The sequence below is a fragment of the Callithrix jacchus genome, chromosome 5 (genome assembly GCF_049354715.1).
Source record: "Callithrix jacchus isolate 240 chromosome 5, calJac240_pri, whole genome shotgun sequence".
NCBI lineage: Eukaryota > Metazoa > Chordata > Mammalia > Primates > Cebidae > Callithrix > Callithrix jacchus.
In genome coordinates, this window is record NC_133506.1 from 10,677,060 (window position 1) to 10,704,174 (window position 27,115).

Below are 27,115 nucleotides of genomic sequence, written 5' to 3' on the forward strand. Positions count from 1 at the left end.
TGCATGCCTATAATCCCAGCTACTTGGGAGGCTGAGGCAGGAGAATTGCTTGAACCCGGGAGGCAGAGGTTGCGGTGAGCCAAGATCCTGCCATTGCACTCCAGTCTGGGCAATAAGAGCGAAACTCCGCCTCAAAAACAAAAAAGGAAGGCTGGGTCCTACTGGGTACATATACTGACACCTGTGTGTGGGTACCTAGACAAGAAAAAGACTCTACTAAACCTCTACCTATCAGAAAGGCCTGGCCCAAGGCTGCCATTCCTGAGAGCACTTGAGATCTGCTATTCAGGGTTTTCATATCTTGTCAATGCCTTGGCTCTACCAGTCCACTCATCCTAAGGGTTGTGAGGGCGAGCTGCAAAATCATTTTCCCTCCAGGGCACCATTTTGGCTTCCCTCAGGAAGCCAAAATCAATGTAGGGAGAACATGTCCCTGCAAGGAGCTGCAAGCCTGGCATCCCAACTCCCGAGCTATGGAAACAGCACTGTTTGAGTATCTGGAGCCCCAGACCACAGACACTACTGCTTGGGGAGGGTTCTATCACTCAGGCCAGACCAGGGCAAACACTGTTCATTGCTATGACTCTGTCCTTGCCAGTAGAACCCAGAGAAAGCAGAGAGCCTACCCTGAAGGAATGAACCATGTCTGTTCCCAGGCACAATCCTGTTTCTCTTTGTAATACTCCATTTCCCATTCTCCCTTGAAGTGAGAGGAGCATGTGACTCAGTTCTGGCCAACAGGACTTAAAGGAAAGGGTCCTGGGAAAGCAGGCCACTTTCGTGATAAAGTGGGGGAGCCTCAAGGCCTTCACTGAGCTGTGGCAGCCACCTTGTGGTAAGGAGGAAACAATATGCTAAGGATGGGACAGTGGAAGGATGGAAATCTAGATCCCCAATGATCAAACAACCATGACACCCACTTCCCAATTTCTTGTCAGGTTGGGGAAAAATAAACCATTCTTTGAGGTCCTACATGTTACTTATAGCAGAATGTGTTCTTGATTGTGGTGCTTTGAAAGGATGACAGAAGTGTTGTAAAGGGAAGCTCTCTGCTGTGCAGCACGCTTGGGTCCCTTTGCCTTTGGGGCTTCACCATTAACTGCAAACCTGTTCTCAGTCTTCATGTCTATACGTTCGGCCTGCAAATCTGCCAGTTGCTATAGGGTGGCTTAGGCAACTGCAGGCTGCATCTGGCTGTCCTATGTCACCCGGTTTCTGGTTCCTCAGCTTAGTGTCCAGATTCTGAGATAGAACCAGCTTGAAATCCCTTTGACAACAGTCTAAGGTGAAGAGAAAGACCCACTGGGCAAAAACGTTGAACCACGACTCTTCCCGAGCAACATGGCAGAGCTTGGGCTTTGGGCCAACCTCCTGGCATGGGCCGGTGAGCACTTCTCGTCTCATGCTTCCTCTGGGGAATCTGTTTACTCCAGCTTTGCCCCCTGTCCCCTACCCAGGCCTCACCTCCCACACCTGCAAAGACACCAGCAGGCCAAAGAATACCACTCAAGAGGCTTTCTCCATTTTATTTCTTTGGGAAAGGAAAACAAAGTCTTTCCATCACATATGGTAGAGATATATATTTATATATATTTGTATATAATTTCTTTTGTGGTTGGACGTCCCAAAGCTGAGTCTGTTCATATTTTTTTTTCTTACTAATGCCTTCTCTTCTCCCTGCCCCTGTGGCCTAGGCCCAGGTTCTAGGGCAGGTGCAGTGAGGGGTAAATGGAATGGGCAGTGGTTGCCAGGGTGGCCTCCCACCCAGCTCTGAGAACTGGTGAGGACCACCTAGAAGGGCTGTGCAGAGGGTTAGAGGCCACACAGAGGGGCACTCATGTTTTTGTGGGGGATGCACAGCTCATTAAACAGTCACCAGTCATGGGAGGAGGCTGGTCAGGGGCTGGGGGACTTGCTCACAGTAGTTGCCAGCTCTCTCCACCCTGCCCCCCCAAACTCAGTCTTGGGGGTGGGAGAAAGAGAGAGTGAAAAAAGAGAAATATAAGGGCTGAGGGCCAAGCCTCCTCCAATTTTTATTGCTGGTGAATTAGAAATTTGCTTTTCCCTTCCTGTCTTGGGGAGATGGACTCTGAGAGGGCCCCAAGAGAAGGAACTGACATTGGCTGACCTAACCCCTCATGCCAGGCCTACCCTGGGCAGATGCTGAGCCACCTCAGGGTGCCAGGAACCTCTCAGGTCAGCCTTGTTCTTCAAGGGCAATCACGTCTAACCCTCCCCCTGCCCCTGAAACAAGGGCCTGCGGCTCAGACTTGGGCCAGTGGAGCTGGGAAGTGGGCAGTGCACCAAAGGTCAAGCAGAATTTTCTACTGGAAGAAAAGGTGAGACTCTGGGGGAGGCTGCCTAGGAAGATGATATGCTGAGCATGAAAGCAGAAAGAGGCTGGGGAATATAGCGCGGGAAGACATCGCAGACACTCGTCTGACCTCAGAAACCGGGGGGGGAGAGTGCCTGAGAGGCAGGTGGCACTTAATAGCTGTATTAGAGCCGGACAGTGGCCCTGGGTGTGGGTCAGTCAAGCAGATGGGGCTGTTGCCCTGCGGGATCCTGGCCAGAAGGGTGAGGGTAGAGTCGAGAAGCCGTCAGGCAACCCTTCCCAAGAACAGGAGGGCAGATCTTCCCTGGGTGCTGGACTTCCAGCCCCAGCCCTCCCCTCCCGCAACACACACATAGGGACACACACTCACGACCAGGCCAGGCACTGAGGCCTGAGCCCAAGAGACCTTGGTGGGGGAGGGGCTGGGCAGGTAGCCCTCTCAACCACAGGCAGGCCATCTGCTCCCACTTGTCCTGCCAATCTACCCAGGGAAGGAGAGGACTACAGGGAGGAGAGAGGTCAGGAGCCCAGGGTCTGTCAGTTTCAGCAAACCCTGTGCAGGCCCCTTCAGGCTCCTTTGGCCTAGGAGGTGAACACAGTGAGCATCACTAGACACCGGGGGGCCAACAGTAGCAGCCCAGAACCCCAGAAGGACTGGGGCACCTCATCACTGCAGGCCTGCTGCCTCTATCTCCATCAAGGGGGTGCCAAGAAAGGGAGCATGACTACCCCACCACCTAGAATCACCCTCACTTGCCCTGCCCTCCCCCTATTCCCTTCTTTTAGGAGGGTCCGAGTGGGATGCCACAGGGGCAGTGCTGGAGCTGGGAGAGCAAGTGAGGAGGGAGGAACCTGGTCACAGCTGCTTAGAGAACCTCTTTGGTCTGGGGATATGGGGTCTACGGGGAAAAGAGGTGGAGGGGAGGGGACACTGGGGACTCTGGCCTTTTGACAGGGCATTTGTCATAAGGCCGAGTGCCCAGGTCGATCAGATTTCTGTAGATTCAATGCGCTCGAGGCGGGAGGGGGTCCATGCCTTCTTCTCCTCGCCATGTTGGGGAGTGGGCGTGCTCGCACCCCCTGCGGCCCCACGCTCCCGCAGCCGGCGCTCCAGCTGCTGGTTGCGCTGGTACATCTCTACGTAGCTCAGCTGCAGCTGCTTCTGGTATTCGATCACCTTCTCCTTCTCCTCCAGCCACACGCGGCGTTCCTCTGCGAAGCTGGCACCCTGGCGCTCCCGGGCCCGCCGCTCGGCCGCCAGCTCGGCTTGCAGCCGCCCCACCTCCCGCCGCAGGGCCCGCGTCCCACTCTCCCCGCCGGCCTCCGCCTCCCCGTCCACGGAAACTAAGGAGGCGGCGGCGGCCACCCCGGCCTGACGGCGCATCTTAGCCTCGTCGCTTTCGCAGGTGGCCAGAGCATCCTGTGGCTCAGCCGGGTCCACGGGGGTCAGCGCCGGCTTGATGCAGGCGGCAGGCAGCTCTCCCTCGCCCAGCTCCAGGCTGGCCTGCTTGCTGCTGAAGGAGTCCCGCAGGCTGAGCAGCTGCTCCTCCTTCTCCCGCAGCGAGGCCCGGCCCTCCCGCAGCTGCGAGCGCAGCCCCACGATCTCACTCAATTTCTGCGACACATCCGCCTGCGAGTCCTTCAGCTGCTGCTTCAGGAGGGAGATCTCGCCAGCCTTCTGGCACACCTGGGCAGGAACAGGTGAGAGGAAAAGCCGGGTCAAGGCAGAGCTCTGCTCACCCCAACCCAGCCACCAGATCTGGAGCCAGGGACACCAAGATTCCCGGAGCAGGCTCAGCCCTCATCAGCAGCAATGCCTCATTCCCTGCCTGGACTCAGGATGAACATGTCTCACCCAGCCCGGGGATGGCCTCCGGTCCTCACAGACACTCCCAATTGCTTTTTGTCCCCCCTGCTCCTTTCATCGCCTGTTATGATAGTGAGGGGCAACTGCTCTGGGGTTCCCCAGAGGGGCAGAAGGGAGGCAGAGAGGGAGGCCCAGATCTCCAGCCCGCACCTCCCACTTAGTTTCCTCCATCCGGGGCAGGAAGTCGGCCTGCTCCTTCTGGCAGGCGGCCACCTTGTCCTCCAGCTCTTCCCGCTGCCGCATCAGCCGGGCCGCCTCCTCCTGCAGCTGCTTCTTGTCCTGCTGCAGCCGCAACACCTGCAGCTGTAGGCCCTGCTGGGCACGCTGGGCACGGCGGGCCACCTGCTGTAGCTTCCCGCTGCAGCCCTGCCGCAGCTCGGCCAGCTCCCGCTCCCACGCCTTCTGCCGCTCCTCCAGCACCTGGGCCACTGCCGCCTCGCTCTGCTCCAGGCTGCGCCGCAGAGCTGCCACCTCCTGCTCCTTCTCCCACAGCCGCTCCTCCAGCTCCTGGATGAGTGCACTGGGCGAGGGCGGTGAGCAGGCCGCAAATGGCAGGCCTCCACCTCCACCCTCCCCAGAGCCCAGGTGGCCTGGCCGCCCCATGGATGATGACGACCCGCTCTTGCTGGAGGCCCGTCCACTATCAGAGGTCCCCAGGTCCTGGTAGCCCGACCCCCCACCACTGCTGCCACCACTGCCACTACCATAGCTGGCAGTGCCAATGCGGTTGATGTGGCTGGTGGAGGCACTGAGGGGCGCCAGGTGCTGGCTATAGCTGGAGCTGTAGGTGGGCAGGCTGGTGAGGGAGTTCCGGCCTGAGTCTGAGAGGCCGCTCCCACTCCCACCCGCTGGAGTCATGGTCCGACACTTGTCCAGTCCGCCTTTGAGGCCACCAGGGCCCTGTCGTCCCTCAGGAGTCCCATTGGTCTGCGGGGGGCACAAGTTCTGCATGGAGTGGAAATTCTTGGGTACGACAGGCTTGAAGGCTGATGGCCGGACTAGTGGCTCTGAGCACTGCAGGAAAGGCAGGGTGTCAGGATGAGGCCTTGACCTTGGCCCAGGCTTTTCCCTCTGGCAGAGACTTGGCCAGCCCCACCTCCCACCCCTACTGGATCTCCATCCTGAGGTCCCCCAAGTGGGGTTCCACCTCTTGGCTCCCTGAAGCCAGATCTCTGTCCTGGATCCACCCAACAGACTTGGCCCCAGGGCCCTAGTCCATGACTCCTCAGCCCAGCCTCCATCCTGCCCCCACAACCCAACCTCCAAGAAGGACCCCTTTGCCTTCCTCTCTGCGTTGCCTCCCACCCCCAGAAAAAGGCTGTGAGGGTCTCAGGCCCTGGGACTGACCTGGTCTAGCTTGCCAGAGGTGGCCAGGAGCTTAGGTGGGTGGCCGGGCTCACGATACTGCGGTGGGGCTTTGTCGCTGCCACCACTGCTGCTGCTGCCACCACTGCTGCCAACTACGTTGCCACAGACATCGGTGTGGTCACTGCCCCGCAGCTCGCCATTGAGGTAGAGGGAGTTGGCGAGAGCCTTGTCCTCTGAGGGGTAGCGGCCTGGCCTCTCCCTGCTGGCCCCACTGCTGCTGCCTCGGGGGCCAGGGAAACTGCCCTGGCTGCCCCCACCCCCTGTACGGGTACCCACGCTCTTCATGGCAAACTCCTGGGCATGGGCCACCCCACTGCCCACGCTGCCCATGGCCAGGCGGGGATCCGGGGGTCCAAGCTCAGAGGGCCGTGGGGCAAAGGCCAAGAGAGGATCCCGCCCTGGGTCAGCTCGCACAGGCAGTGTCTCCAGCTTCGCCATGACTAAGCCAGGAGGGCACTGTGGGCACAGGTGGGAAGGTAGAAATAGGTCAGATCCTACTCCTACTCCCACCACCCCAGCCAAGTCAACCCAGCACCCCTCTGCCCCTCAGTGTCCCCTTCCCTACAATGGGTAAAAGGGCTCCCAGGCATCCAAGGTGAAGGAACAGGGCTGGGATAAAAGAGGGAACTTGGAAATGGGGCTGCCTATTGCCCACCTGATTAAGCCCAACCCCCAGGGCTCCATGCACGAAGCCCCCAGCACAGCTCAGCTCAGCTCTGCATTCCATTCGTAAACTCCTGCCTTAGCCCCACCATGCCCATGAGCTTCCCACGCTCAGTGGTCCTCTTCTCAACTCTTTGCTGTAACCCCAGAATTTTGGGATTATCTATCCTGGGTCTGGGCCCTTAATATCCCAACCTCATGGGCTGGAGAAATGGGGTTGGAAAGGGAGAACAGTGCCTGAATCCAACAGGGAACCACCTCAAAAGTTAGGGGAGGGAGAGAAAGATACCCCTATCCAAAAATTGAGGGTGGGGGTCCTTCACAGCCCCCTAACCTAAGGAGTGGCAGTCAGGGCAGAAGTGGAAGCTCACTACCAGCGCAGGCTTCTCTCCTTGCCTTTCCAAGGGGGTGAGGGGCCGACGGATCCTCAAGCCTGGGACCCTCCGAGGCCCGGTCTGCAGGGGCCATGTGCCTCACTCTCGCAGTCAGGGCTCGGCCCAAACCAGCTGCGCGACTTTGGAGGGGAGGACTGAGCCATCCTGGACTGCGGTTTTCTCCTCTGCGAAATGGGAGAAATGAAGGACCTACCTTGCGGTGCTGCTGCGTGCCAGGCGCCCCGAGGCGACGGGCGCTGGAGGAAATGGGGGACTTGGGGAGGGTGGTTGGGCGGCGCGCATCTGGGTCGCGGGTGGGCGCCGCTAAGAGTACGCCCCGTCCCCCACGGACGGACGGGGGCAGCGGCAGCAGCAGGTGGCAGGACCGCCCTCCCGGAGGTCTTCCCAGCTCGGCCGCACCAGGGCCCTGACAAGAGAGGGCCCCCTTCCCGGGATCAGTCCTCCGCAGAGGTCTCAGGGCTGGCTGAGGCCGGGGCAGAGGAGGCAGTGGCGCCAGCTGCTGGCGTTGACGGAGTCTCCCTCGGGGCCTGCGTTTCTCACAGGTGGGCGGGGGGAGAGGCGGGGTCGCGCACCCTGCAGTGCCCCCAAGGATCCGGCGCATGCCAAACCCGCTAAGAATTCACTGCCACCAGGAAGACTTCCTGGATTACTCCCTCTCCCGCCCCCTGTGGACCTTGACCCTGCTCAGTTTACTGTGAAGCCCTCTGAGCCCTTCTTGTGGGTGCGGGTCCCGCACCACCAAGGCCGGCCCACAGGCGCAGGGGGAGCCAGGCTTTGGGTTACTTGTGCTCAGGTAGGCCCTGCTTCCTCGTTCCTTTGTCTCAGGTTTGCACCTGGGAACACCTGCCCCAGAGATCTGCATAATGAAGCCGGGCAGGGGCACCAGGCAGCGTCTGCCTCGGATTAGACTCTCAAATAAGTGTGTGGGAAATGGGAGGGGATGCCCTTCAGACCTTTTCCTGCTACTCCCTCCATAAACCAGGCAGGGAGCCCTCCTTCCCTTCAAGGTTAAGGGGTCCACGTGGCACCCTGTGGCCCCACAGACTGTCTTCTACCTAGCTGCCCAGTTCTAATGCTGTGTCCTTGCCCCAGACCAAGGGAACCTGACAAAGCTATTGTCCTTCAGGAGTCTTCTGGCCCCCACACCAGGAATGAGAGTCCTAGGTTGCTGGAAAGTTCACTACCAAGCCTGAGCACTATCTCTGTAGAATTCCATTCTCAGCGTCTGTCCCCGCAAGTGTGGAGAAGAGCACTTTGCCACCATCCTCCTTTGGGCCCGTCTGTCCCCATAAGCAAAGGCCAGGACTAGGGTGAGGCCAGAGAGCCACAGAGGGCACAAGTGAAGGGTGCAATCAGCCAGCACACAGCCCTGAGGGTGACAGTCTCCTTCCCTTGGTGCCTTGGGTGCTTCTCTGGCCTCACTCTAGTCCCCGCTCTGCCTCCACTCCCCAGCATACTCCAGCCCACTATGCCTCAGCCCTGCAACCCCCCCTACCCTAAATATGCCCTCTTTCCCTTGCCATCTCTGAGTGCAATGTAGGCAGCAGCTGGGGATTGGGAGGATGAAAGCTGAAAGGCCTCAAGCTTCAAACCAGTAGGAAAGCCTGGGCAGGGTTTGGGAAAGAAGTATGGGCAAAATTTCATACAGATGAGGTCAGGCGGTAGGGACAAGGGAGGACTCTGGACTGGAGACCACGGTGGTGTGTGACACTTTTAACATAGGGGAGACTGCTTGGGGAAAAGAGGTGTTTTGGGAAACAACAGAGGAAGATATTTCTCAAGCACTAGATGGAAGCCAGGTGAGATAGCTCATGCCTGTAAGCCCAGCATTTTCGGAGGCCAAAGTGAGCAGATAACTTGAGGCCCAAGAGTTCAAAAACAGCCTGGGCAACTTGGTGAAACCCTGTTTCTACTAAAAATACAAAAATTAGCTGGGCATGGTGTGCACTCCTGTAATCCCAGATACTTAGGAGGCTGAGACACAAGAATCCCTTGAACCCTGGAGGCGGAGGTTGCAGTGAGCTGTGATTGCGCCATTGCACTCCAATCTGGGCGAAAAAAAAAAAAAAGAAAGCACTAGATGGAGAGAGATTGAGATCATCTGTTTTCAAGGGTGCTGGGGGTGGGGCCCAGCATTGAGCCAGGGAGCAAAGGCCCAGAAGTCTGGGAGGCACTCTGGGAGCAGGAAAATGGCTGAAAGAAGGATCACCCGAAGGCCAAGATTGAGAGGGTTCAAGAATGTGGGGACAGTTTCCAGTGTTAAAAATAACAGGGCAAGGTAACACTGGGATTGAAGAGTATGTTGGGGATTTGGGAGCTGGAGACATCACTGATATCTATGTCAGAATGGTTTCTGAAAAGTGGTACAAGGCCAGATGCAGTGGCTCACATCTATAATCCCAGCCCTTTGGGAGGCCGAAGCAGGAAGATCACTTGACATCACGAATTTGAGACCAGCTTGGCCAACGTGGTGAAACCCTATCTCTATGAAAAATACAAAAAATTAGCTGGGCATGGTGCTCACCTATAATCCCAGCTACTCAGGAGGCTGAGGTGGGAGAATCACTGGAACCCGGGAGGCAGAGGTTGCCGTCAGCCGAGATCCTGCCACTAAACTCTAGCCTGGGAGACAGAGTGACTCCGTCTTTAAAAAAAAAAAAAAAAAAAGGCTGGGCTAAACGGCTGACACCTGTAATCTCAGAACTTTGGGTGGCCAAGGTAGGTGGATCACAAGGTTAAGAAAACAAGACCATCCTGGCTAACATGGTGAAATCCCATCTTTACTAAAAATACAAAAAAAAAAAAATTAGCTGGGCGTGCCTGTAATCCCAGCTACTCAGGAGGCTGGGGCAGGAGAATCACTTGAACCCAAAAGGCAGAGGTTGCAGTAAGCCGAGATCACACCACTGCACTCCAGCAGGGGTGACAGAGCGACGAGACTCCCTCTTGAAAGAAACAAATAAATACAACAAAACAACAAAAAAGTGGTACAAAACAAAGACAGTCCATAAGACTAGAGGAATGCAGAGAAAGAGATGGCAGAGTTCCTGCTAAAAGAGAAGGGAGTCATTTAAGGAGGTTTGAGATTCAAGGGCTTTTTGCTTTTAACATTAACCATGGTAGTAAAAACCTGAGTATGTTACTATGCTGAGGAAAGGTGCCAATAGTGAGGTGAAAGATCTAGGTAAGGGGCTAGCAAAGTGGCTGCACCAGAGACCTGGGTCTGGGCAAAAATAAACCTCAACGGTGATCATGGTGATCTTGAGTGACAGCGTATAGTGCTTGGTAAACTATAAGGGGCAGTACAAACGTAGTACTACCTTCTCTGAGATCGGGACAGGACAATCTGAGCATAGGTTGGGGCTGGTTGTATGCCACTATGCCCTACTGTTTCTCTACAATGTGTGTAGTCCCCAGCCAGTCTCAGACACCTAGAGTCATGGATGGAAACAAGGTCCCAGGGCCATTGTCCTGAGGCTCCTTTCTCTGTGCTCTACCTGGGGAATGCTTGACTGTCAACCCACAGAAGCTCTCTCTGGAGCCTCACTCCCTAAAGAGCTTCTTGCCATAATTGTAACCTGTCATGGTTAACCCCTTGTAAGCATGCCCTGCCCCTTGTCTCTCCTAAGCTTCAGCTGATGCAGCTTCTTTCCACAAAATCCCAGCAGGGCATTGGCAGGACAAGGAAGGGGATGTTTCCCTGATAAGCAGGAACTGAACAGAGAGGAAAGATCAGGGTCCTGAACTAGTCCAGGTAACTGAGCTTTGGTCTGCAAAGGCAGCCTTCTGGCATCAGTGCACCACCTGGGATGACAGCCTGTTGCCCGACTGCCTCGATCTCTGTCACCTCAGCCCTCGGTGCCCGGAGCATTATACACAGTATTAGCGTCATGGAGGGGCCAAACGAACTCTACCTGAAGGTTACATGTACAGGTACCTTCAACTCACGGTGACCACCCAGCGCCCCCTCAACCTGTGTCTCTCCCAAAGCTAGGAACACTTGGGGTCTCAGAGGCCCCAACCCCAGCCCACTCTATCTCCTAAAAAATCTCTAGCCAGCCCTTCCATCCAGCACCCCAGCTGGGGTCTCCTCACTGGACTTTCTTCTCATACACTCCCTCCCCCAGGCAGCTGCCAGGGGATGCCTTCTAAAGGGCAAAGCTGATCTTGTCCCTGCTCTGTCCAAATCCTTCCATGAGCAGGACCAAGTATTGTAGACAGAGGTCTGGCAGCATCAGCTCCAAGTGTAAATCCCACCTTGACTGATTAGGAGTGCAGCCTCATGTAGGTTATTTCACCTCGGGTTCTCACACCTACCTTACAAGCATTTTAAGAAGTAAATGTATTCTGGGTAAAATACCTGGTATTCCTCTTGGCCCCCAGAACCAGAGCAGAGCTTGCAGCAGGGTCTGCAAGGCCTCTCCTGATGCCCCTCCTCCATCTCCCCTGACTTGAGCCCCTCTCTACTTCACACACAAGCTCTTCCTAGCTCTCTGTGCCCATCCTACATGCTTTTAGACTAGTCCAAACGCTGGCCTCAGGATAGCATCCCTGATCTCCAACCCCTACAGGGGGCATCTTGGAACACCTGGCTCAGAATACCTCAGGAGGTTTCTCTGAGGCCTCCCCGGGGCTGGCCTGTAGGTTTGTTTCCCAGGGGCACAGATGGCAGAGTCCTGGGGGTCTATGGGCCCTGCACCAAGGAAATGCAGGGCAAATGCCTGTGGGAATGCTAGTTATGGGCAATGCAAAGAGGCAGTGAATCTGGGCAGGGAGAATCAGGAGGGGTTTTCAGGAAGCAGGACTGAGGGAGGAAAGGGATCGGGTGGCATGCAGGGTTTTTGGGGTGCAGAGATATCCAGAACTTCTTGGTTGGGATGAGTGAGGGGAGATCCATCTTCCCACGGTGGCCTAAGCGCTGGCCAGGGAATGGGCCCATCACCTAGCTCCTGGCTCTGATGAAGCCGGTGTTTCAGGACTGAGGGGACCGAGAGCGCCCCCCCCCACACCCCGAGCACTCACACGCGCGCACACACGAGCCTCTGCTGGGGGGGGGGTGTCGCCATTTACCAGCAGCCCACGGCCTGCAGAGCCAACTGATAGAGATCCCAGCCACAGGCCACAGGACCTGGGAATCCCTGCAGTGGAGGAAACCCCGCCCGCACCTCCCCAGGCTCCCCATCAACGCTTGTGGCCCCGGGGGGCGGGGCGCAGAGGGAAGAGGTGACATAATCCGAGCCGCACCCCCTCCGGCCGCCACCTCCCCCCAGGCCGGGCGAAGCATCCATGACATCATCCGCCTCCTCTCCGCTCCCCTCCCCCTTGGGACCCCAGCAGCGGGACGCGCCCCCTACCCAGTCTGAGTCCGGTCTGACGTGCCGCGCAGTGCAGGAGGCACAGCAGCAGGTCGGAGCCAGGAGGGATGCCACAATGGGCCTGTCTCACTTACTCGCTGCCTCAGGGTCCGACGCAGGGTCTCCGACTCCGGCGCCACCGGTCCCGCTCGCTGTCGCAGCCCGAAGCCCGCCCGGCTGGGCGCGCGGCGCGGGCCCGGATCGGCTCCGCGCCCCTCCTGCTCCCCGCCCGGGCCCCGCCCACCAGCGGCTGCGGCAAACGCGAGCCCGCCCTCAGGCCACGCCCCCCGGGGCAGCCAATGCCCGGGTTGGGGCGGGGCGCGGCGCCTTAACCCCTTCGTCGCTGCGCTCCGCCCGCGCGTGGGACCCTCCCCCCCCAAAAGCCTCGCCCTCTCGAAGGCGCCCCAAATCCGCCACTAGCCCTTCCGCTGGTCGCTCGTTACCCTCCAGGCCCTTGGGCTTGGACTCAGCCCTACTTGTTCCTTTGCAACAAATCCAATGGAATAGCGCCCTCCCTCCATCCCACGTCTAGGAAGAGGAGGAGTCCCTCTTGCTTGGGGGAAGGGGCTCTCGACTCGGAGCCCCGAGCCCCATTCCTCTCCCGCGCCAACTCTTCGGGATGCGGCCTCCCAACGGATGCCTTGAGACCTTGCAAGTCTGCTAGATAGGGTCGGGACGAGCCGTCGCGGGTTTATCCAACCCGGCCAAGAGACGACCCGCTCAGGCACGAGGACCACCGGCTGTGGTGCAAGAGGCGTCCAGGGGCAGTAACCTCCGTTCGTAATCAAACGGGGACGATTTGAAACTTGCCGATCATAGGGGATCACCGTCCGGAAGGTGCAACGAAGAAAAAATACACATTACACTCCAGCAGGATTGAACGCTCTCATGCCGTGCCCCGCGCCTGGCGTATCGCGTGGCCCCAGACCACACGCAACCCTGGGTGAGAGGGAGTGAGGTGGGGCTTCGTCCTGGACCCAGAGCGCGGCGCAGCATCGCTCGCGCGGGTAGTGTTCACTGTAGGGAGTGCTCACTCTGCCTAGGGCGGCCCGGGAGGACTTCCGGGAGGAGGGAGTCGGCGCTGAATTGAGGCCTTTCAGCCTTGAATAGGGTGGAGAGGCCAGCCTAGCCCAGAGTTTGGCATTACCAAAAGCCTGGAGGCACGAAGGTCTGTCCTAAAAACTGCAGCGCCTCTGCTCTGGCTGAGATTTAACTCATTCTGTCTCTGCTGTTACAGGTTGTGTTTGGTCTTATTACTTCGTACTCTACAGTTTTTATTTATTGCTGTTTTCTTAATTTTCCCACATTTGCTTTTATCTTCTATGGTGATTTTCAAGTCAGAAAGTGTTAAATTTTACTATTAGAGTAAAAGAAAAAAGTGTTAATTCTCGCGGCTGCCTTTAATCAAATGAAAATATTTTTATTTAACAAATTAGTAAAGTTAGTGACAAATAATTCGTTTTTATATTCCCCTTTATGTCATGAGAAATTTAATGTGCTTTTCTGCCTCCTATCTGCCGCTCTCACTACTTATATTTATCCACTTAATCAGGACGACACACCTAGCTTTTGTTTACACTTTTGTCGAAAGCCACATTCTTTTTCAGTCCTTGTTTTTGGCTTTTGCCAACTCTGTTTAATTGGTTTCAATGTCTGCTGGTTTTTTGTGCTCTCGTTTTTTATTCCTCATTTGGACCTATCTCTCACATGACTGGTGATTTCTGGGAGGACTCTGGAATGCTGTATTTCCTAAGCCTTTGCCTTAGGTGAGAATACCTTTACAGTGATTTCCTGTTTATAGAATTCTTGAGTCTCAAGATTTCCCCCTCAAAACTCTTCTTTATTTCATTGTTTTCTGGCACTGAAAATGCAAAGCTGGGTTTGTCTGTTTAAGGTCAGCAATTTGCTTGGTGCTTGCAAGGGTTTTTCTTTACCCTCAAAAGTCAAACATTTTGCCAGTATAAATCAATATGGGCCTTATCTATTAATTTTCCGGAAACAAAAAAGGTCTTCTTTGCAGCTTAGAAAAGTTTTTGTTCTGTCCATTCTGTGAAAAGATTTGGGTTTTTTCTTTCCTCTCCTCTAAAATGATCACATTGGATCATCAAATGTCAAATGAATCTGTTCCTTTTCTCTGCACCCTGGAAGACTATCTCAAGGTTTTCCTCACCATTACGGATTTTCTTCAGAGCCAAGAGTACTGTTTGTTTTCTCCAATAAGACATTTGATTCTGCTTGTTTTATTTTCCTTTCTTTCAGCCAGTTCCCATTCCACCTCTGTCTTGATCGTAACTTAATCTCTCTTTATATTTCACCATTCCTATTTCATAGAGTAATGTGATTTTGCCATCTTTAAAGTAACACCAGGAAAATAGAGAATACTATATCTAACTCTGGTTCAATGCATATGAAAAGCTTTTTTTTTTTTTTGAGACAGAGTCTCACTTAAAATTTACACATTTAAATTGTAGCATAGTGTGTAACTGTTGAATGAATAAACTAATGCAATCCCCTTCCTTTCAGAGCAACTATGAACTAGACTATTTATAATTGGGTTCATCAGTTAAGCGAACCAATCAATACTTTTTTTTGCTTTGTTTTGTTGTTACCTAAGATGATCTGTCATTTGCTGATTAATGATCACACTGACACAAACTTTTTTTTTTTTTCTTTTTGAGACAGCCTTGCTCTGTCATCCAGGCTGGAGAACAGTGGCATGATCTCAGCTAACTGCGACCTCCGCCTCTGGGGTTCAAGCGCTTCTTGTGCCTCAGTCTCAGTAGCTGGGATTACAGGCGAGTACCACCATACCCAGCTAATTTTTTGTATTTTTAGTAGAGACAGCATTTCACCATGTTGGCCAGGCTGGTCCTGAATTCCTGGCCTCAAGTGATCCACCCACCTCGGCCTCCCAAAGTACTGATTATAGACCTGAGCCACTGCATCCAGCCCTGAAAACCTTGACAAAGATCACTTTCTGGGAAATAAAATTACAAGAATAACAAAAATGTTAAAAACATCATCCAGCTGGGCGCAGTGGCTCACGCCTGTAATCCCAGCTCTTTGGGAGGCCAAGGCGGGTGGATCACGAGGTCAAGAGAGCGAGACCATCCTGGTGAACATGGTGAAACCCCATCTCTACTAAAAATACAAAAAGATTAGCTGGGCATGGTGGCGCATGCCTGTAATCCCAGCTACTCAGGAGGCTGAGGCAGGAGAATTGCTTGAACCCAGGAGGCGGAGGTTGCCGTGAGCCGAGATCGTGCCATTGCACTCCAGCCTGGGTAACAAGAGCAAAACTCCGTCTCAGAAAAAAAAAAAAAAAAAAAAAAAAAATCCAAGAAATACGTCCAAAAAAGGTTCTGGTTGCATGGTTGCCTATGCCTATAATCTCAACACTTTGGGAGGCCAAGGCAGGAGGATGGTTTGAGTCCAAAAATTCAAGACCAGCCTGGACAACATAGGGGGACCTTGTCTCTACGAAAAAATTTAAAAATTAGGTTGGGCACGGTGGCTTATGGCTGTAATCCCAGCACTTTGGGAGGTCAAGGCAGGCAGATTCACCTGAAGTCAGGAGTTTGAGACCAGCCTGGCCAACATAGTGAAATCCCATCTTTACCAAAAAATACAAAAATTAGCCAACTGTTGTGGTGAGCACCTGCAATCCCAGCTACTTGGGAAGTTGAGGCTGGAGAAACGCTTGAACCCAGGAGGTGGAGTTTGCAGTGAGTTGAGATTGTGCCACTCTAGCCTGGGCAACAGAGTGAGATCCTGTCTCAATCAATCAATCAATCAATCAATAGCTAGGCACAGTGGTGCACAACTGTGGTCTCAGCTACTAAGGAGGCTGAGGTTAGACGATGGCTTGGGCCTGGGAGGCTAAGGGTGCAGTGGGCCGTGATTGTGCTACTCACTGCACTCTAGTCTGGGCAACAGAGCAAGACCTTGTCTAAACAAAAACCAAAAAGGCTCTGATAGTTGTTTAATAGAAGAAATCTCTCAAACTCACTGAACAATCTTTACCCTACCAAACTGTCAGAACCCAGAAAAGACAGAATGCTATTTCATTTTATGAAGGCTTATACCAATTCCCCTTATACCAATTCCTAATAGCATAGGAAGAAAGAAAAACTGGAAACCATACTCATCAGGTCATGAGTTCGGGGAGGGGGGGCGAGTCCTACACACAATTCAAGAAAATAAAACTATATTATTCTGTATGAAATTAATAAGCCATGAGTTTGTCAAATGAGAAAAAAGCAATTATCAAAATAGATGCAAAAAATCAGTCAAAAATCTGTACCAAAAAGAATCCTCCTAATTAACCAGGAATAGCTGAATTTAAGAATTATGTATTACTAGCTAGGGGGGTGACTCATGCCTTAATCCCAGCACTTTAGGAGGCTGAAGTGGGCAGATCACCTGAAGTCAGTTCGAGACCAGCCTGGTCAACATGGTGAAGCCCCGTCTCTACTAAAAATACAAAAATTAGCCAGGTGTGGTGGCACGCACCTGTAATCTCAGCTACTCTGGAGGCTGAAGCAGAAGAATCACTTGAACCCTGGAGACGGAGGCTGCAGTGAGCCAAGATTACACCATTGCACTCCAGCCTGGGCAACAAGGGTGAGACTCCGTCTCAAAAAAAAAAAAAAGAATTATGTATTACCTTGACTTCTGGTAAAATCAAGAGGGCCTCAGATTGCCTAACTGTAAGCTGCCCTCCTGCTCTGTTTCTGTGGGTAAGGTCCCCTAGCCAATCCTTTCATCAAATGAACCAGGTGCAGTTCCTGCTTATCTCTTAGTAGTAGGCTTCAGTTCCCTACCAGCCTGTAGAATTACTCAAACAAGCCAGTTACCTCTCATGCAGGAACCAAGGAGCACCTCACTCATCACTACAAGCCTGCCCTCCACAACCCCTGGCTGTTCACTCCATTCCTGAGTGCACCTCCTGTGTGGCCCTGCATGGCTTGCGGTGTCCTCCTCCCCTGGGCCGGGAATATGTAACTAATAAAGTGCAGTAAATCTCACCTGTCCAGTGTCACATGTTGTGTTTGGCCACTGCCATTACGTGAGAGTGGGAACCCCTCCCTCAGCTATGGGGCAAAGAGGACATGATTAAAACAAACATTTAAGAAACTAATGATATCCCATGTTGGTGAGGCTGAAGGAAAACAGGAACTCACATAACGTTTGTTTTTGAGATGGGGACTCTGTGCCCAGGCTGCAGTGTGCAATGACATGATGATTGTTCACTGCAGCCTCGACCTCCCAGGTTCAGGTGATCCTCCCACTTCAGCCTCCTAAGTTACTGGGACTACAGACATGTGCTACTATGTCTGGTTAATCTTTGTATTTTTTGTAGAGACAAGTTTTTGCCATGCTTTCCAGGCTAATCCCAAACAGGTGGATCTCAAGCAATCCACCTGCCTTGCCTTCCAGAGTGCTGTGATTACAAGCATGAGCCAACACATTTAGCCTCACATAGCATTTTTGAGGGTATACATTGGTACAATCCTTTGGGAGGACAATTGGGAGTATATAAAAATGGGAAACATATGTCCTTGGACCCAGCAGTCTCATCTCTAGGAAGGGATACCATCACAAGTAATATGACATATGTCTGAAGACAGTCACTAATGTACTGATTATAAAAGTACAAAAATTTAAAAACCTAAATACATCAATCTATTAATAGAAGATTAAATGAATGACAAGGCATCCAATGCAATGTCACAAGAGTTATTAATATTTAAAAGAAGGACATGGATGCCTATGTTTTGACACAAAGATGACTATAGTAAGTGAAAAAAGCTGTAGCAGAATCATATATATACCTACATACTCTAATTTTTATATTATTATTTTTTATTTATTGAGCAGCCCCCAAACTAAAATAGGTTCCAAGAGAGTCTTTTTCTTCTTTGTGTGTGTGTTGGGGGGGTGGGCAGGGGATGGAATCTCACTCTGTCACCCAGGCTGGAGTGCAATGGCATGGTCTTCTTGGCTCACTGCAACCTCCACCTCCTGGGTTCAAGCAATTCACCCACCTCAGCCTCCCAAGTACTGGGACTACAGGTGCATGCCACCACCTCTGGCTAATTTTTATATTTTTAGTAGAGATGGGGTTTCACTATGTTGGCCAGGCTGGTCTCAAACTCCTGACCTTGTGATCCATCCACCTTGGCCTCCCAAAGTGCTGGGATTACAGGTGTGAGCCACTGCGCCTGGCCTCCTCTATTTTTCAAATAATATATATATGTACGTGTATAGAAAATTCAGGAAAGATACATATGAGATTAAACATGGGCTACCTTGAGATGGTGAGATCACAGGTCATACAGCAGAAGAAAGGAGTCTAGGCACTAATGTAATTTTTGCACTTTGGCACAATCAGCTCACTGCAGCCTCAAATTCCTAGACTCAAGTGATCTTCCTGCCTGCCTCAGTCTCCTGAGGAGGTAGAACTACAGGCCTGTGCCACTCATACCCAGCTTTCTTTTTAAATTTTTTTTAATAGAGAAGGGAGCTTGCTAAGTTGCCCCGGCTAGTAATGAATTCCTGGCCTGAAGCAATCCTCCTGCCTCTGCCTCCCAAAAGTGCTGGGATTACAGATGTGAGCTACCACAGCTAGCCAAATATTTAATATAATACTTTTCTATTTCTACATTTTCAGAGCTTATTTACCTGTTTATTCTTCCAAATAAACTTGTTTTCCTTTTTGACTAGCTTTAAAAATGTATTTAAAATACAAATTTTAAAAACTGGCCAGGCGCTGTGGCTCATGCCAGTAATTCCAGGAGTTTGGGAGGCCAAGGCAGGCAGATCACAAGGTCAAGAAATCAAGACCATCCTGGCTCTACTAAAAATACAAAAAGTAGCTGGGCATGGCGGCACGTGCCTGTAGTCCCAGCTACTCGGGACGCTGAGGCAGAAGAATTGCATGAACCTGGGAGGTGGAGGTTGCAGTGAGCTGAGATCATGCCACTGCACTCCAGCCTGGTGACAGAGCGAGATGCCATCTCAAAAAAAAAAAACAAAAAACACCCTATATCTCTAACTTAATACTCTAAGCAGAATAATACCCCCCACCTAAAATGTCCAAATCCTAATCCCCAAAACTTGTAATATGTTGTTACATGGCCAAGCAAAATTAAGGTTGTAGACAGAATTAAGGTTTTGATCAACTGACCTTAGGAAGATTAGCTTGGATTATCCAGTAGGCCCAATGTCAATACAAGCATTTTTTTTTTTTTTTTAATGAATTGAACCAACACAAGCATTCTTGAAAGTGAAAAAGGATGGCAGAAGACAGTAAGATGGAGATGTGACTAGGGAAGAATGATCAGAGAGAAGCAACATAACTGGCTTTGCAGATGGAGAAAAGGGGCCATGAGCCAAGAAATGTGGGTGGCCTCTAGCTCGAAAAGAACCTCCAGAAAGGGAACACAGTCCTTCCTTGATTTTAGCACAGAAGACCCACATTGGACTGGTAAGCTACAAAAGGATAAGATAATACATTTGTGGGCCGGGCACGGTGGCTCAAGCCTGTAATCCCAACACTTTGGAAGGCTGAGGTGGGTAGATCACTTGAGGTCAGGAGTTCGAGAATAGCCTGAATACAAAAATTAGCCAGGTGTAGTGGTGGGTGCTTGTAGTCCCAGGTCCTCGGGAAGCTGAGACAGGAGACTTGCTTGACCCTGGGAGGCAGAGGTTCCAGTGAACAAGGCTGTGCCACTGAACTCCAGCCTGGGTGACAGGGCAAGACTCTATCAACCAATCAATCAATCAATGTTGTTTTATGCCACTAAGATTTGGCCATTGGTTACAGTGGCACTAGAAAATGGCCAGGTGCGGTGGCTCATGCCTGTAATCCCAGCACTTTGGGAGGCCAAGGCGGGTGGATCACTTGAGGTCGGGAGTTCGAGACCAGCCTGACCAACATGGAGAAACCCCGTCTCTACTAAAAATACAAAATTAGCCAGGCATGGTGGCACGTGCCTGTAATCTCAGCTACCCAGGAAGCTGAGGCAGGAGAATCACTTGAACCCAGGAGGCAAAGGCTGCAGTGAGTTGAGATCACACCATTGCACTCCAGCCTGGGCAACAAGACGGAAACTCCATCTCAAAAAAAAAAAGAAAGAAAGAAAATGAATACGAACACATAATAGACACGACATTCCTTTGTTGAATGATGAATGAAATCTCAAAAACCCTAGGTCTACAGATAAATGACTAAAAGAAATATATCACTGCAGGGCGCGATGCCTCATGTCTGTAATCCCAGCGTTTTGGGAGGCTGAGGCAGGTGGATCACCTGAGGTCAGAAGTTTAAGACCCGGCTGGCCAACATGGCGAAACCCCATCTCTACTAAAAATACAAAACTTAGCCGGGTATGGTGGTGCGTACCTGTAATCCCAGCTACTCAGGAGGCTGAGGCAGGAGAATCATTTGAACCCAGGAGGTGGAGGTTGCAATGACCTGAGATTAGCACCCCTGCACTCCAGCCTGGGTGACAGAGCAAGACTGTTTCCAAAAAAAGAAAAAAAAAAAAGAAATATATCACTCAGAATCCAGATAGCCAATAAACAGCTGAAAACATCTGTAACGTTGTTGATACTGAAGAGATGCAGATCAAAACCTATCAAACTAGGAAAGACTACTTCGATCCTTTGGGGTCCTACCCACTAAGTTGTCCAGAAGGGGATCTGGGTTTACTTCTCTGAGATGACTGCTTGCAGTTACCTCTGAACACCAAATTAGGGGGCAGACAAGGCACTTTAATTCATGCTAAAGTGTGAATGGTTATCCTAAAGCCTTTTACAGCTGTGCTTACTTTATGAGGAAATGAAAACTTCTGGAATTGGGCCAAAAATCCTGGGAATTAACAGTAAAGGTCTTGGGGGTTATCTAAGACAATATAAAACTAACTGAAATGATTATGATCCAGATATGCTGGGGTCTTTTATGACTGTTTTATAAGCTGATGTAGTTTTTTTGTGTTTTTTTGAGACAGAGTCTCGCTCCGTCACCCAGGCTCAAAGTGCAGCTGCGCAATCTCAGCTCACTGCAACCCCACCTCCCGGGTTCAAGCAATTCTCTCAATCTTTGTAGAGGTGGGGTTTCACCATGTTGGCCAGGCTGGTCTTCAGCTCCTGACCTCAGGTCATCAGCTCGCCTTGAGCACAGTAGCCCATGCCTGCAATCCCAGCACTTTGGGAGGCCAACGCAGGCAGATCACTTGAGCCCCAGAGTTTGAGACCTGAGCAACATGGTGAAACCCTGTCTCTACCAAAAAACAAAACAAAAACAGAAATTAGCCAGGCATGGTAGTGTGCACCTGTGGTCCCAGCTACAGGAAGCTGAGTTGGGAGGATTGCTTCAGCCTGGGAGGCAGAGGTGGCAGGGAGCTGTAATCATGCCACTGCACTCCAGTCTGGGCAAAATAATGAGACCCTGTCTTAAAAAAAAGGGGGGGGACCTAAATGCTCTATATTCTTCATATGTACATGTATGATGCAGAGTCACTCACTTCAAGTGGTGACTTGTGTTCCTTTTCACTTTGTATCTAAATATCTTGAAATGAGGCTTACAGGGTATAGGTACAGATAAGTCTCTTGCTATCATATAAACAATGCGTCAATTATATAAAAACAGAATCAAATGTTACATAAGAAAAACATAAACCATCTTCTATCTTAGGTAAAATGTGCAAGTAGTAAAGAATAGTGGTAAGAAAGAGAATATGGTTTTCTATTTTTTGCACATTTTCCCTTTAGCTTTTTTCATGGACCGTGTGTGTGTGTGTGTGTGTAAACATCAGCTTGGTCGGGTACGGTGGCTAACACCAGTAATCCCAGCACTTTGGGAGGCCAAGGCAGGTGGATCACCTGAGGTCAGGAGTTCAAGACCAGCCTGGCCAACATGGTGAAACCCCATCTCTACAAAAACACAAAAATTAGCCAGGCATGATGGCAGGTGCCTGTAATCCCAGCTACTCAGAAGGCTGAGGCAGGAGAATTGCTTGAACCTGGGATGTGGAGGTTGCAGTGGGCCAAAATAGCACCATTGCACTCCAGCCTGGGTGACAGAGCAAGACTCCATCTCAAAACGAACAAAAACAAAAACAAAACAACAACAAAAAGACAACTGCCCAACTAGACAGCAAGCACATGCCCACACAACTGTACTACTATGTGAACAACACAGGGAACTGTGGAGTGACTTGACTTACCTTGCTGAGAAACAGCTAAAGGAAAATCTCTTACAGCAATTGAGGAATTAAGGCTGTTACTCAGTTCTGAACAGTTAGAATACTAAGAGTTTTAGTTTTATTATATTATGGATATGTTTGTATATAATATGGTAGAAATGTAAATAGTAAATGTAAAATACAAAGAAAGTTAAAATGACTAAAAACCAGTCAGAGTAAATCTACCAAGCTATATGCAAAAGGTTATATTTAAATAAGTTTAATGTTACAGTATTGGTATTTGGTAGGTTTTCTTATAAGGTTCCCCTATCCATTTTGGTGTAATTAATAATCAAATAATATATTAGCCAGGGAAAAATTATGTATGCTGTCAGGATAAATCAGGTCGAAATGTTTTTCAGTGTCACTACTGATACTGCTTTTGGTACAACTGTATGATGATCGAAGGTTACGTACAACGCACAGCTCTACCCAGATACTCATCCTTGCCCTGTTCTCAAAATATCATAAAAGAAACAAGACTCCTTAGCACTCTGTCTTTCAAACTGTAGGTCAAAATCTGCTAGTGAGTTGTAAAATCAATTTAGTCACCATTGGCAATAAAACAGAATAGAGAACCAAGAATGAACATGCATCAAACCAGAAGGTTTGTACTGTGAAATGTTTGCTTCAGGTATCTATATGCATGCATGAACACACAGGAAAATGGATTTCTTACTGAGATACTGTTAAAAGAGTGTGAACAACACAGCCTTAGTGGAATAGCTGTCTTCAATCTTGCGTGCATAAAGACTTGAGGGATATTCTCAAACAGTCCAGTGGCGTGTGGAGGGAGACGTACATGGTGAAAAGACAATTTGTGGGATACGGTGATGTTAAGGTTTAAGAAATGAGTTAACAGATTCAAAACACTAAGTAATTAAAATATTCCCGCCTCTTCCCCACCCAGGCTTATCAAATATAACTCAGGTCTCTGGGTTCAGACCTTCCCAGCCAGGTCCTAGCCTCCTGTTCCACTTCTCATTTGCCCTGGCCTGTCCTCCACCCAACACTCCATGCTCCCCTCAGGGAACAACAGGCCTTTATTCTCCACTCCAGATCTCTGCACCTGTCCTCCCCCTAGCCTGGAAGGCCTCTCCTATTATCCACTGGTCTTTTCATACACTCCAGCATCCAGCTATGCACTTGCTAGCTCGTGATTGGTTGGTCCCTCTGCTACATAAATACCACTGCACTAACCCCTACTTCTGGCTGGGGTCATGTTTTGCTCACTGTCCTTCCCTAGGGTGTTCAGCATCATGTCTTGTACTTAGTAGGCTCCCCATAAATTATGCTATTTTTTTTACAACACATTTCAGATGTGTTTAAAAAATTTTCTGTTACAAAGATTTAATACAGGGTGGCTGTGGTGGCACACGAATGTAATCCCAGTGCTTTGGGAGGCTGAGGTAGGAGGATCACTTGAGCCCAGACCACCATGAGCAACATAGTGAGATAGTGAGATCCTGTCTCTATAAAAAAAACAATTATATATATATATATATGAGCTGGGTATGGTGGAGTGCTCCTGTAGTCCTAGCTACTCAGGAGGCTGAGGTGGAGGATCGCTTGAGCCCAGGAGTTTGAGGCTGCAGTGAGCTATGATCATACCACTGTACTCCAGCCTCAGCAACAGAATGAGACTGTCTCAAAAACCAAAAATCCAACATGCATCCCTTATCAGTACCACTGTGGTAGCCTAGGGGAGTCACTCAACTGCTACCATATTACTGATGGCTTCACATAACCCAGCTATTTTAGCCTCTTTTCTCAAGGTTTAGCATGAGCCAAGGATATACAAGGCCATCTAGGGCTCTTTATGTTTTGTTACAGAGAATTTTAAACATGTATGAAAATAGATGGCTGGGTGCGGTGGCTCACACCTGTAATCCTAGCACTCTGGAAGACCAAGGCAGGTAGATTACTTGAGCTCATGAGTTCGAGATCAGCCTGGGCAACATGGTAAAACCCCATCTCTACAAAAAAATTAAAAAACTAGCTGGGCATGGTGGTGCACGCCTGTAAGTTCCAGATAATCAGGAGGCTGAGGTGAGAGGCTGGCTTGAGCATGGGAGGCAGAGGTGCAGTGAACTGAGATCGTGTCACTGCACTCTAGCCTGGGCAACAGAGCCAGATCTTAGAAACAAAAAAGAAAGAAGAAGAAAATGAGTACAACTCCATGTACCCATTCCCAGTTTTTCAGTAATTTTCAGCTCATGGTCAATCTTGTAAATAACTATTTTTTGAAAAATTGTGTAATATGACTCCAATCTAGAATCCGCCAAAAATAGGCCTTGAAGATCCCCAAGAGAAGTTACTGGACTCTGGGGTGCAAGTGGTATCAAAATAAACCTGTGTTGGGCTGGTCTGTAAAGATAAGGTACCCAGCACAAGCACTGCCTGGGAGTTACAAAAATCAAAATATATCTGATTGATTGGAGCCAAGAGTCAAGGGGTCCAAAATCTAACTATGAAAAAGAGACCACTAGGCCGGGAGCGGTGGCTCATGCATGTAATCCCAGCACTTTGGGATGCTAACATGGCGAAACCCCATCTATTCTAAAAATACAACAATTACCTGGGCGTGGTGGCATGCACATATAGTCCCAGCTACTCAGGAGAATGAGGCAGGAGAATTGCTTGAACCCAAGAGGCGGAGGTTGTAGTGAGATGAGATCATGCCACTGTACTCCAGCCTGGGTGACAGAGCAAGATTGTCTCAACAAAACCCCACAAACTAAAAAAAAAAAAAAAAAATGGAAGGGGGGGGGTCCCAGCTGAGCCACTGGGTGAGCTCCGCCCAGCCCCAACAAAAAAAAACAACAACAAAAGGGTAAAAGACTCAGGTAGAATTACAAGGAAGGCTTGAGTCCATGGTTCTGAATCATCATCCGTCAGTCTTGTCTATGTCCTCAGCTAAGACGGTAACCCTAGTGCTCCAGAGTAAATGATAACCGTGCCCTCAGGTGAAAATAAAAATGAAAGCCTGGGCATGGTGGCTTACACTTGTAATCCCAGCACTTTGGGAGGCCGGGGCTGTTGGATCACCCGAGGCAGGAAGAAATGCAAAAATTAATCTGAGTCATGACACCAGAAATGTAATAAACAAATAAAAATAAATTAATTTAAAAATTAGCTGGGCATGGTGGCGGACGCCTGTAATACCAACTACTCAGGAAGCTGAGGCAGGAGAATAGCTTAATTTGGGAGGCAGAGGTTGCAGTGAGCCAAGATTGTGACACTGCACTCCTGGGTGACAAAGAAAGACTCTGTCTCAAAAAAAGAAAAGAAAAGAAAAGAAAAAAACTAATAAAAATAAATAAACAAATAAAAATTTAAGTAGAGCTAGCAAGGCCAGGCACAGTGGCTCATGCCTATAATCCCAGCACTTTGGGAGGCTGAGGCCAGTGGATCACTTGAAGTCAGGAGTTCAAGACCAGCTTGCCCAACATGGTAAGACCCTGTCTCTACTAAAAATACAAAAATTAGCCAGGTGTGGTGGCACATGTCTGTAATCACAGCTGCTTGGGAGGATGAGGCAGGAGAATTACCTGAACATGGGAGATGGAGGGTGCAGTGAGCCAAGATTGTGCTAATGCACTCCAGCCTGGGTGACAGAGTGAGACTCCATCTCAAAAAAGAAAAAAAAAGTAGAGCTAGTGAAATGTTTATAATCAGGTTTAGTTAGTGTCACATGTGCAGATCAGTAATGTATTTATAATAATACTAGGTTGGGCGTGGTGGCTCATGCCTGTAATCCAAGCACTTTGGAGGCCAAGGCAGGTGGATCACCTGAGGTCGGGAGTTCAAGACCAGCCTGACCAACATGGTGAAACCCCGTCTTTGAAAAAAAAAAAAAGTTAATATAATAATACTACATCTGGTCTACTTTTTAGGGTGTAAAAGCATTTAATTTCATTTTATTTTTCCCTTTAATTTTTCATTTTTTAGTTGTGAAAGCAGTTTGTATATATTTGGAAGAATGTTTCCTATTTGTTGAATAAACCATTCATTTAATAAATGTAGTAGACTATTAGATTGAGCACTAAATAATGCTCAAAGGATCATATGGTTTTTTCCTCCACACTAAGCCCATAGACATGAAGAATATCTGGTAGCTTCCAGGATGTGAGAAAGGAATGTGCCTTTTCCCACTCCTGGCCTTTGAGTTCTGTCCTGAGCATGGGATGCTGGGGGTGGGCCTGCCTTGGCCATCTGGCTATCTGCATGGCAGTGGCGGAGGATAGCTGAGGGAAGCAACTAGAGAACCCTGGACCTGCCACCTTGCTCTGTGAGAAGCCCCTTCCAATGGAGATTTTAATTACATGCAACTTTTTGGTCTCCCTCTCCACCCTACCCCAATTTGTTCCCACCCCAATCTGTTCCTTAGCTCTCAACCCTGGCTGCACACTGCAATCTCCACTGATGCTCCCTGACTGCACCCTCAGATATTCTGATTTAACTGGTCCTGGGTGCAACCTGGCTGGCATGGGACTACTAAAAACTCCCCAGGTGAATCCACCATGAGCAACCAGGCTGAGAACCAATGATCTAACTGTAAGTCATCTCTTTTCCCTTTGTAACTTTGTTTCTACCTGATACTGTGGCTAGCTACATCTGTTTCTTCCTTCTCCTACTAGAATGTAGGCTCCAGATGGCCTTCCAAACAATGTAAGTGGCCCTTCACACTCCAGGTGACAAGTACCCGTTGCTGATGAAAGTAGCAGAGTCACACCTTTCTTGGAATTTAGGTTCTACAGTCAACGCTTATGGCACCCAATGAGTCAAAAACACCCTTGGCAACTCCAAAGGAAGGCTCTGCCCTGGAACCTGAAGTACTGTTTCCCCATCACCATCCCGGGAGAGATTCCTCCTGGGCCGGA

At 50.3% G+C, this 27,115-nt stretch overlaps 1 protein-coding gene across 12 annotated transcripts; it reads right to left on the reverse strand.

Moving 5' to 3' along the window:
- Positions 1 to 1,502: 1,502 nt before the first annotated feature.
- Positions 1,503 to 13,019, reverse strand: LZTS3 (leucine zipper tumor suppressor family member 3). 12 transcript variants are annotated; one of them, XM_078371272.1, is made up of 5 exons: positions 12,793 to 13,019; positions 6,630 to 6,792; positions 5,550 to 6,026; positions 4,353 to 5,216; positions 1,503 to 4,022 (listed from the first exon to the last, which is right to left on the reverse strand). In XM_078371272.1, the coding sequence occupies exons 2-5, from the start codon at positions 6,699 to 6,701 to the stop codon at positions 3,324 to 3,326; spliced, it is 2,112 nt and encodes a 703-aa protein (XP_078227398.1). In that variant the 5' UTR covers positions 6,702 to 6,792; positions 12,793 to 13,019; the 3' UTR covers positions 1,503 to 3,323. The 12 variants fall into 12 exon arrangements, with proteins under 12 accessions (XP_078227398.1, XP_078227399.1, XP_002747355.4 ...); XM_078371273.1 differs by lacking the exon at positions 12,793 to 13,019 and adding an exon at positions 12,078 to 12,220 and having other exon boundaries at positions 4,416 to 5,216; XM_002747309.7 differs by lacking the exon at positions 12,793 to 13,019 and adding an exon at positions 12,078 to 12,220.
- Between the last annotated feature and the right edge of the window lie 14,096 nt (positions 13,020 to 27,115).